This window comes from Poecilia latipinna, unplaced genomic scaffold (assembly GCF_001443285.1).
Source record: "Poecilia latipinna isolate Pla-1442-1.1 unplaced genomic scaffold, P_latipinna-1.0 Scaffold1366, whole genome shotgun sequence".
NCBI lineage: Eukaryota > Metazoa > Chordata > Actinopteri > Cyprinodontiformes > Poeciliidae > Poecilia > Poecilia latipinna.
Window position 1 is genome coordinate 41,810 of NW_015113982.1, and position 11,704 is coordinate 53,513.

Genomic DNA, 11,704 nt, shown 5'->3' on the forward strand with positions numbered 1-11,704 from the left:
CGTTAAAAGTGAAAACAATTGTATGTTCCAAGTGGACAGTGCTTTGTTTCTCCAGCTCTACCTTAGACCAGAGTTTGCTCCTTTTGGGACTTTTGTTTTCATTCTTATAGCTACAAGAACAATTTTGCATCCCAAGTGGTAAAGAAAGTCCACCTTGATGCTTAAGAACAAGCTCATTTGGAACAGCATGTGCACACCAAAATAAACGTTTTATGACTGTGGGAAGAAGCTCAGCAAAATCCCACACGGATACAGAGAGGAAGTGCAATCTCTACTTACATTACGTTTCCAGCCAAGATTCATATTTCCACTCATAGCATGGAACGCACAGCGGAAGCCAACCCATCACACAGCTGTAAACGTAAAGAAAGAAAAACACATCATGGAAAACTGTTTCTGTTTTCTTACAATTTGTATCCTTATTTGTTTGTGCTGTGGATTGGGTCTTCTTGGAAATAACATCTTTTTCTGTTTGGTTGGGGAGGCAGTGGAATGCCAATCCAGATCAGGGGAAGGGCTTGTTAATAGAACCTCTTCCAGCTAACCTCAGAGACCAATTTCTCTGTTCTTCTTATAAAGAATATCTAAGATTAAACATGAAATGCTTTGGCTTAATTATTGGGGTGGTTTTTACAAACAATAAGCGCTAGCTGTGGGTGCTACCCCGGACGGCACTTTAGTTCAGAGAAGGTACAAAGTACTTAAAGGTTATATAAGTAAATATAGTTCCTTGGGTACAGAAAGCAATCTTTGTTTTTCCCTTGAGGACACATTTTGAAACCAGTGGCATAAAATAACTAATAAACAACAAAAGTTTTAAGGCTATTTGGGCCATTATTGTTCAAATATCTTTAGGCCTGACAAAAATCAAAATTATAACTCAGAGTAAAAAGTATCAACTCCCCTCTGAATCCTCCTCTCATTACCTCGTCACGACCAGGTTCGGTTCGGTCTCGACTCGACGACAGAGATGGTAATGGGCTGCGGAGACCAATTACTTTTTTTTTTTTTATGCGGGGTTAAAATTAGAAACTTCGCTGTGACGCTCGAGCTCCATTGAACAGACCGACGCTCGCGGGATGCGGAAAAGCTTGTGCGCGCGCACTAATAAAGCCTCTGACACGTGCACGGCGGAGGGAGAGAGAAAGAAAGAAGGACTCCACGGGGCGCAGGGACACATCTGCGTGGGGAGACCTTGGGACTTTCTGTGGATAAACAGAATATATTGAAAGGAAAGACGCAGGACGAAGCCGCAGCCGCGCCTGGAACAGCTTTGGATTTAAGTGAATTTTGTTTTGTCTCTCTGCAGTTTTCCAACACCTGGGGACTAATGTGAGTATGATGACATTAATATTGTTTCTATTATTTTAGGTGTTCGTTTACTTTCTCTATTAATGCTTAGAATAGCTTGGTCAGATCTGTTGATAAAATAAAATCAGCAACGTAGATATTATTTGATCGTAACACAGTTCGCAACCATTAGAAATGAAGTGGCTGGTGCACATTACAGTGTTTTTATAGATGCTGTTATGAATGTGAACATTTCTGCCCAGGTTTGACCTGTTTATGTACTGAGGTTTACCTGCTTTTCTAAAAATCTGTTGCCATTAAAGCCTGGAAAATGCTCTTTTTGTGGTTTAAAAACAGAATACTAAATCTCACCTGTCACAATCTCTGCAGTTTGAAATGACCCGGTTCAGGTTTGAACAGTGTCCATTTCAGATTTTCAATTAAAGGTGATACACAGATGATAAACTGTAGCTTTTGGTTTAAAAAAAAAAGAGGACAACTACAAATATTGTTAATTTTGAAACTACTGGATAATTATAGTCAGTGGAAGAAGATGTAGTTCATCTTCCTTTAATGAAAATCAGTGAAATAGCTTTATTTAGTGCTGAATTAGTGTTCTGAATCACAAACCAAATACCCTCCCTCAGCCATATTTTTACCGTTTACTCTTTGAACAACACCATATTCAGTACTTATGGATTGTAGAAACAGAAAACAGGTTGAAATGCTTCAAGACCGACAAATGGCAGACACCTTTTAAAATGTCCTTCCTGAGTGCTGGTGTTGCCCCTGACAGGTTGACGCCCTGCCCATGAGCCACATACCTGCACAGAAACCTTTAAACATTCAGCTTACTGCAAAACTGAGCCATTTCTAAAGTTGTATTGTTATTTTACTTCCAATTCTATGAAAAAAAGAGAAAAGAAAAGCAGTAACAGATGTTGCTGTCGTGGTTCTTTAAAATCTTGATTTAAAAAAAGAAAAGAAAGAAGTTTACTTTTACTTGGAATTTTTTTTAAAGTAATTTACCAAAAATCTGCTGAATTGTACATGAGCTGAAATATCAAATCAGCTGATTGAATATTTCAATTCAGGCATTATTTTTAGCCCCAATGCTTCCATTTTGGTATTTTTATAATCCCATAGCTCTTGTGATATTCAGACTAGATGCTTGTGTAAAAACTTGGTTGACTTAGCTTTGTCATAAAACGTTTGTAAATCATAATTTGCAAACATATACCTTTTTTGTGCTGTTGATTGAATAATGAGGTGGTTTATGGACCAGGCCTAAGTAGCAGAAATTTTAAAAAAGAACACGTCAAAAATAAACACCCAATAACTTCATCACTAAATACTCTTCAAAGCTCAGAGTGAGTCCTTTAACTTTCTTAATTTCATAATTGTAAAAAAACAAACAAACAAAAAAAAACATGCATATAACACTTTCTGGCTTAAGGTTGGAAGCTGTAGTTATAGGAGCTACATTTATAAGTGTGGCCATGGCTGACTTCCTTCCTTTATGAAATTAAAAGTCACTCAAAAATCTTATCAGGTTTCTTCTGAGCAGTGACATTCTGCTAAACATGTTGAGCTCATTTTCCCTCCTAAAAGTGCTGTACAGCCCACTTGTCTTGATTGGTTTCCAGGTGTTGCTGCAGGAAGTGCTGAAAATTCAATACCCCCCCATGCACCTAATGTGATTTGTTAGAGCAGAGTGTCTTTCCACCTCGGTGAGCATCTGATGACTGCTCCCTCCCTGGCAGCCTCTGTGTTACGCACGCAGCTAATTTCTAACTTCTCCTCTTGAAATGCAAATCCATGCAGATAAATCTTTGGCTTAAACTTCATGAATATGACTGCGTCCTGTTTGCGCTCTTTCCCTTTGGCAAGTGTCCGCGCCGCCGACCAAAATGCTGACTCCATGCTGAGGGGTCGGAAAATGAACGCCTCGTCCTGCTGCACTGCCCCCATTGCCATGTATCAGCAGAGCTCAGGATCTGACCTCAACGCAGGCTGCGACCTCTCGGCTCCTCGCTGCAACTGGACGGCCGTAGACGGGACCCCGCAGCTGCCCACGTTTTCCACGGCGGCGAAAGTCAGAGTGATCGTCACCTTCATCCTGTGTGGCGTGTCCACCCTCTGCAATGTGGCAGTGCTCTGGGCGGCCAGCGGCCAGCGACGCAGATCTCACGTGCGTGTGCTGATCGTGAACTTGACCGCGGCTGACCTCTTGGTCACCCTCATCGTGATGCCTGTGGATGCCACGTGGAACATCACCGTTCAGTGGCTGGCCGGAGACCTGGCCTGCAGGTTCTTGATGTTCCTCAAGCTGCAGGCCATGTACTCCTGCGCTTTTGTCACCGTGGTGATAAGTCTGGACAGGCAGTCGGCGATCCTCAACCCCCTGCTGATCAGCATGGCTCCAAAGAGGAACAGGGTCATGCTGACGGTGGCGTGGATAATGAGCGCCTTGCTCGCCGTTCCTCAGGTGAGGATGCACGAAGTTATCAGCAGATGAAATCGAAAAACATAGTTCACACTGCAAAAACAGAAAATCTTACTGAGTAATTTTGATCTAGTTTCTAATGCAAATATCTTAGTTCACTTGATATAAGACAAAACTAACTTTCCATTTCAACTTTGCAGCAAGAAATGGGAGCTTGTCTCAAGTTAATTATTCCTTAAAATTCATGAAAAAGTACTAGTTTTAAGTGAAATAATCTGCCAGCTGAACAAGATATTTTTAACTTATAATATCGCCACCTTCCTAAAATTATGGCCCAGGTGTTTCTTTTTTTTTTTTTTTGCCTTTATCACCTTTTGGCAATAAAAAGGGGTTGATTTTTTTATTCTTTTGTAAAAATCACTTGGCAGAAAATGACTTAGGCCATTATTTTAGGAAGGTGATGATATGGGCATCTCTTGTTGCACTGGGAGAGTATTTCACTTGTAACTAGAACTTTTTCATCAATATTAAGGAATTGTTGACTTAAAACAAGCCCCTATTTCTTGCTGAAAGTTATTTGCATGTTAATGTTTTCTTATTTCAAGCGAACTCAGATATTTGCACTAGAAACTAACCAAAAGCACTTCATAAGGTTTTGTGTTTTTGTAGTGCAAAGAGAATGCAGGGTTATGGGACAAGACAAATATCAAAAGCTTATGATCAGTAGCCCTTGGCAGAAACACCGAACTACATTTTCTGCAATTACAGTTCAGTCTACTAGGGTTGTCCCAGTACAACTTTTTGACTTCTGATACCACATCGATATCACAGCTTTGAGAATTAGCCAATACCAATTTTGACCCGATACAATATCAGCATGAATCATACATAATTTTATAACTTATTTTGAAGTGTGGAATGTTAGAAAAGCCTCGATCAAGTCATTTTACCAAAACAGAGAACAATAGTCAACAACAAAAAGCTACGAGAACAACTGGGCCATTTATTAATACCCAGTTTGTCTGCTTACTGGTTACAAGCATTGCTGGGTAGAAATCCTGGGGTGGACTAAGTGCGGAGTGCCTCTATTGCTCTATTGCCTCTATTATTGAAAGTCAGAGATTTTAGATGCAGGCCGACATAATCCAGGACTTGTTTTTTACCTGATATTGGACCGATTTCTGATATCAGTATCACATCAGGACAACCCTGGTTTCATGTTTTGATCTCTGTTATGATTTAGACTACCTCAAAGGTCATCCAGCAGAGGACCCACTGCTAAAGGTCCCTCTAAAAGACACTTAACATTTGGATTTTATTGGTTTATTGGTTTAAGTTGAGCTTTTACTTAGCATGAATTTGCTTCGATTATCTATCAGGACTGTTTTTTTAGCTTTGGCCTGCATTAAACAAAAACATTGGAACCGGCAGGTCAGGCTTTTTAAAGATCGGTGATTGGCCTAAAAACTGCAATTGGTGCACCCTTAAATCATAATGAGACTTTATATAAATTAACATGATGGAAGTTCCTTTTTTTTCCTATTCTAGCTTTGACTGCTGGACTCATGAAAATATGCGCATCTGGTGGATTCAAAATTATGCTCTCAAACTTAAGAATACTGTATTATCTGTCAAGTATGTTGATGTTGAGGTTTTGTACAAATTCACTTGGAAATATTTTAACTTCTAGGTTTAATAAAGATTTTTTTTCTTGTCCAGAGACATTTTGTCTGAAATAATAGTGAGCAGACATAACATCCAGTGCTTCAAGCTCAGAAATGACTTGATTACTCTTGTTGTCAAAGTTAGAATCTAACGTTCATTCTCACCTGCTTCCACAGGTCTTCATTTTCCACAACGTGACTATTACCTATCCAGCAAACTTTACTCAGTGCACCACTAGGGGGAACTTCGTCACTCACTGGCAGGAAACGGCCTACAACATGTTCACCTTCTCCTGGCTCTTCCTGCTGCCTCTGGCCATCATGATCACCTGCTACACCCGGATCTTTATCCACATCTCCAAGCAGATGACAAAAAAGAATGGTAACTACGCAAACCAAACAGCATTCACTTCCTGAAAACTAGTCCTAAATGAAGACAGGAAAGAGGGCATAGATAGAATATCAATGTAGAACCAAAGAAATACTTGACTTTTTTTTTTACTCATGTTTACTAAGTCTAATATTTTATCTTTTTCTGGTTTGCTAACTTGCAATGCAATATAGAAGGAAAAAGAAAATATTATCATTAGGAAGAATCCTTATTTTTCCTGATCAAGATTTTTTTTTTATTCCTGAAACCATTTAATAATAGGCACTTACAAAAGTGATGCATTACGAAACTCAGGGGGGAGTAGAGCGACCGTATGTTTTCTACTCTCCTTACATACGTACCTTCCTTGGGGGTGCGCCGATTTATGTTTTCGCATACACCTGAATAATATGTAGTTGCGCCCCTGGCCGTAATACTTGGTTTTAGGTGTTAACTTAAGAAACCTGAATGCTGAAACTAAATCAGAAGATGCTTTAGCCAAGCCTCAGTTTTGAAATGATTTGTCTGAGTGTCTTCCTTTACATAATGAATCCTGGCTTTTTAGCAGGAGTGTTCACATTTAGAAGCCATTTTTCAGTGAGTTTACTGTAACCTATAACAAGGACAATAATTTCCCATTTTTCCCCTTTAGTGTCCTCTGACGAACCGCATCTACGCTGCTCAAAGAACAACATCCCAAAAGCTCGGATGAGAACTTTGAAGATGAGCGTCGTCATCGTGGTCTCCTTCATCGTCTGCTGGACTCCGTACTACCTGCTGGGGCTCTGGTACTGGTTCTTCCCTGATGACCTGGAGGTGAAAGTCTCGCACTCCCTCACCCACATCCTGTTTATCTTCGGGCTTTTCAACACCTGCCTCGACCCGATCATCTACGGCCTCTTCACCGTGCGCTTCAACAGGAGGCTGAGGAGTTGCTGCAGCACGGCCACCGTGGCCTCCGGGCTGGACGCCAAGCCGGCAACGGCGGACTCTGTGAAATGCACATTGGCTGGAGAATCTGCAGAGGGTGGAAGGGATGGCAGCTGTAAATCAAATGAGCAAAAATCCACCGACAGCAGGCTCTGAATGAATGCAGCCACTGACGATGGGGGTGCACAGAAAGCAATATGTGAAGAGAAACAAAAGCAAGAAAAGTAACTTTTATTTGCCATTGTTACTGGACTCACACTAACACCCATATGCATGTGTGAAATGATCTTTATCATCACTCATTAGAATCCAGATTTGAAGGTGTTTAATGAGTTTATAGTTCTCACTGTACATCTTACATACAGGCTGTGTCTGCAAATGGCTTCAGCGTTTGGTCATTAAAGAACTGCTTGGGGTAATTAAAGGGGCAGTATCATGTGTTCTCCAAACACATGGTATCGTTTAATAGCACAATCAAGTAACTATGTTACCTTCAGTTGTTATAAAACTGCTACATATATCAAATATGACTTGAAAGTAATTTTACTTCCTAATTTAACTCCATGAAATTGGACCTCTGTCTCTTTAAAAACTCCTGTTCCTCCTGAAGCTCCGCCTTCAGGAAGTCATCACAACATGGCTCCCCTATTAACCTTTTAACAACGTTTTTACCAGCGTTGTACTGAGAAGTAGCTTGTATAATGAGCTCAGCAGATGCACAGTTTCACCAAGTGTTTGCTAATTGCTGCTGGCTAGTCTGAAGGAGCTGTGAGGGGAAGTCACTTCTCTGAGGTGGACACTTGGAAACCGCAGCCCTGAGGAAGAGCTGCGTCCCTGAAGGCGGGGCTAGCTCCACTCAGGCGTTTTGCACAGCTGAATGGTTGCAATGGGAGATGAAAGGATTTCTCAAACATGCATGAAAGAATCAAAGCAACACTACAGGAATGTTTTTGATGAGGGAATAAGATTATAACATGTTGTAAAGCTCAAAAAGTTGATTTTTCATAATACTGCTCCTTTAAGTCACATGGTCTGGCCTTTAAGGCCAGGCCTTTATTAAATTATCTAAACTGAGTTCTTTGCAAAAGTATTCCCCCCATATATACTTTTTCTGTACATTTACAACCCTAATGTGCATTTTATTTAGATTTGATGTGATAGACCCACACATGGTGTAGCATAATTGCATAATGGGAGATTTTTTTTTCAATATTTTTGCAAATAAAAAGATGGAACTGTTTTGGTGATGAATACTTTGTAGAACCACTTCAGTCTCCTCCTTTGTGTCATCCAGCTTTGCATGTCCAGAAGATGTCTCTATTTGTCATCCAATCAGATTTGATTGTGAAAAAAAATTTAACACTTCCATAGGAAAAACCGAACCAGTTAGTTATTCTGCTAATGCTGTCAGAAATAAAACTAAACTACCAGAAATGAAAGTGATTTGTAACTAACTCCAACTAAGCTAACCTCTTCATGACCCACATTTTGACTCATGCAAGGACATAGACACAGCTGGAGGCTCTTTTGGTCCAAACAGTTGTGGGCCAATGCCGGGCCTGTGAGATCTGGGCAGACAGTAAAGCTTTTGGCAGCCAATGACTGGCAACAAGTCACTTTTAATTTAAATTTAAGTCAAGTTAAGTTTACTTATCTGGCACATTTTAGCACCAAGGCGATTCAACGTGTTTTACATGATAGAAACATAATACAGTCACTTATGTCACTTATGGAACGAGCAATAAACCTTGGACTTTGTCAAATGCCATCATCAAGAATAATCATCATCAAATATCCTGATCAATGTTTCAGTAATTATGAATCAAAAGCAACCCCAAACTGGTGGGTTTGTAGTCTTTATTTAAAGGAACAGTGTTTTGCAGTTTTCTGGGAAGTTTGTTCCCAGATTTGTGATGCTTAGAAGCTGAATGCTGCGTCTCCATGTTTGGTTCTGGGGATGCAGAACCAGAGACAATCTGTAAAAAACACAAAAATATCAAGAGGTGTGATTACTTTTCCACCTCTTTGTACCTCTCCTCTAAAAGAATATAAGCTAACCTTTAGCTTTTCACTCCTGTGTAACACTGTAACAGTGACATCCAGAGCAGTCTGACCAGTCCAGTCAGCAGTTCCGGTCAAGGACAAACAAGAAGACAGGACATCCTCTGGCTTAATGGAGGAGCAGGGGGGGAGGAGGGAGGATTACACGGAGCTGTAGTGACCCATGACTGAGCTGCTGTTTTAATGTGTGGGGTCACCTGCTAGGGCCTGTATCAGTCATGCTCCAGTTGCTGCTAATTTTGGCTAAGATTAAGTGTCCCAAGTTTGCCGACAGAGCTCTGATTTAAAACAAGATGTCGGGTTTTCTGCCTTGGAACCACGGCTTCTCCCCGTCGGCTGGGTGATGCCCACACTCTGGCGGCTCAGTGGTCTGTCTCAGGTCTGTCCACCTCCATCATGTCCCGTCTGGCGAGTGGGCGGCGCATCGCATTCTCCCAGTTACATCAGCAAACAGATGTGGCTCACGGAACAACAGCTGCTTTGTTCAACAGCCATGCTAATGTAATGTGCTGATCGCAACAACTGGCTGCTTTTGGCTCACAGTGAAAATGATTCCACTCTTTTTCCATATCAGAATAATACATGCTGGAAGGAAAATATTTATCTAATTTAATTTAATAAAAGTTTTACATTGACAAATATGAATACTTAATTTAACAACTTAAAGAAATTGTGAGTGAAATGTAGCAGAAAGAAGAATATGCACCCTAAGAAGAGAGTGGAGAATCAGAAGAGCTAATCTACGGTGGCCGACAGGTGCAAATGCGCAGCAACAGAGAAAACATGCAAACAAAAAACCAATGAAATGCAGCAAACAAGAAGAGATGACGCAAACAAAAAGCAAATAAAATGCAGCAAACAAAAAAGAGACGCAAACAAAAATCCCTCCTGCTTTGCTCGACCAAAACAGCAGAAGATGACTCAGCACTGTGGGATATTGTTGATCAGATCGACGGACTATTGACCTGAGGGCTCGACAGACAACTTTTCGCAAGTAAGATGGACATAATATTTTGTGATTAGAATATTACTATACTGTATTTATGTCCACCGGCGAAATACCAGCTAATGCTAGCTGGCATAGCGCTACAGTGCTTGGTGTTCAGCCCCCGCTCTGAGTAGAGTTGCCAAAATTTCTTGCCTAACTTGCTGTTATTTCTGCTTAAATAAAAAGAATAAAATTTGTTCTTCAACAAACAAAAAAACAAACAAAACAAAACTACCCTCTCTGTAGGTTAAATCTTTGCTCACTCCCACTTAACCTAACGTAACAAAGATGATCTGTGTTGCTAACCAATTATTATCCATATTTGACCTTTTTGGCCTTCTGTCATTTTGACAGCTGGCAACTCACACTCCTGACCACTTGATGGAGATGTGGCGACTTTTACAACCTCACACACACACAGTACAGGTAACCACAGAGCTCAGACCGGAACACTGCTCAGTGCTGACAGTTTCGGACAGGAGGCTTTGGAGCGCGGCTGTGAGCGCTGGAGGTCACAGCTGAACCTCTGGTGCAGAACGAAGGGAGTCAACTCAGGCGCCACTGAGAAAAGAAAAGTCTGAGTTTATAGTCTGAGTTGACAACAAATGTCCTCTCAGGGCTCTTCACAACGTCAACAGGTCCCAACTAACGAGCAGAAACGGGACACTTTAGATTTAAGGCAGCAGAATTGATTCAGCTAATCAGATGAACATCCGCACTGCAAAAATCTTGCCAAATATTTTTTGGTCTAGTTTCTAGTGCAATTATCTAAGTACACTCGAATGAAAACTAACCTGCAAGTAACTTTTCAGCAACATTTATGAGCTTGTTTGAAGTCAATACTTTCTTAATATTGATTAAAAAGTACTAGTTTTACTGGTTATTTCACTTGTCTAGTTATGTGAAACAATCTGCCAAGTGGAACTGTTACCTTTTGAAAATTAGTACTGAGGAATTATTTACTTAAAACAGGCTCTTATATCTTCCTGAAAAGTTACTTGTAAGTCAGCTTTGTGTTATTTTAAGTGTAATAAGTTGTTTGCACCAAAATCTAGATGTAAAATACTTCAGATTTGTGTGTTTTTGCAGCAAACAGCCCACAGATGTAAAAGCACTTGTCAAAGCTCCAAGTTTTTAAGAACTACATGGAGAAATCTGAAGAAATCTAATTCATTTGCAGTGAGAAAGTTCAAATTTTTTAAAAAAAGGTGAGATGTATTTTTTTTTTCTGATTCTGCTGAAAACATCTGATAGCATTTGCTCATAATCTCTAAGATGAGTGCGGTTTATATTATTGCAACAATCTTTGGCTCCAGACAGCCCCCGGTTTATCTTTTAAAATTCTAGCCTAATGTTTGAAGCAAATAAATCAACAGAATGCTAATTAAATTTTGCCTGCATACGTGTTTACCTTTCAGAAGGCAACGCCGGGTTTGTAATGCTCACACATTTATTTCAGTCGATGTTAAATTTGTTGGGCTGTGCAGGATCTGCGCTGCAGCAGCCAAGTTTGTTACTGAGGTCAATGTATTTTTCAGTCACCTACAGATAAAGTGCAAAGATAGCAGTCATTGGAGCCTGCCACAGACAGAGCAGCCACTTTGGACACGCACCGAGATGTAATCTCTGCTAACTGGCTCTGCCATTTCAAAGTGGCATTTAACACAGCGTGACCTTTTCAAATGTTTCGTCTCGCTCAGCAATGTGACTGATCACTGTGAGCTTAACCTAGAAACAGCAAGAGCTGTTCTTACAAAATTCCTTACATTTGTCAGACATTAATCATTAAAGGGGAAGCTTTTTATGTAAAATCAACTTTTCCGAGATTGTCATCATGTTATAATGTTATCCCCTTAAAAACATAAGCGTGGCCTTGATTCTTTCAAGCATGTATAAGAAATCCGTTAATCTCCTGTGGCCAGGGGTGAAAGTAGTTTTAAATTCTTCTTGGGGGT

General features: G+C 40.4%; 2 protein-coding genes across 3 annotated transcripts in view; one reads left to right on the plus strand and one right to left on the minus strand.

Moving 5' to 3' along the window:
• The first annotated feature begins 284 nt into the window (after positions 1–284).
• LOC106962062 (gonadotropin-releasing hormone II receptor-like) lies at positions 285–7,220 on the plus strand. Of its 2 annotated transcripts, XM_015056219.1 has the most exons (4): positions 287–1,332; positions 3,181–3,778; positions 5,578–5,782; positions 6,423–7,220. In XM_015056219.1, exons 2-4 carry the CDS (start codon positions 3,212–3,214, stop codon positions 6,854–6,856), a joined length of 1,206 nt encoding a protein of 401 aa, XP_014911705.1. In that variant the 5' UTR covers positions 287–1,332; positions 3,181–3,211; the 3' UTR covers positions 6,857–7,220. The 2 variants fall into 2 exon arrangements, with proteins under 2 accessions (XP_014911704.1, XP_014911705.1); XM_015056218.1 differs by having other exon boundaries at positions 285–3,778.
• The window catches only part of LOC106962063 (high choriolytic enzyme 2-like), a 14,910-nt gene continuing 9,922 nt past the window's right edge, over positions 6,717–11,704 (minus strand). Inside the window, 1 exon segment of the mRNA XM_015056220.1 lies at positions 6,717–6,788. The gene's annotated coding sequence lies outside the window, so the exon portion shown is untranslated.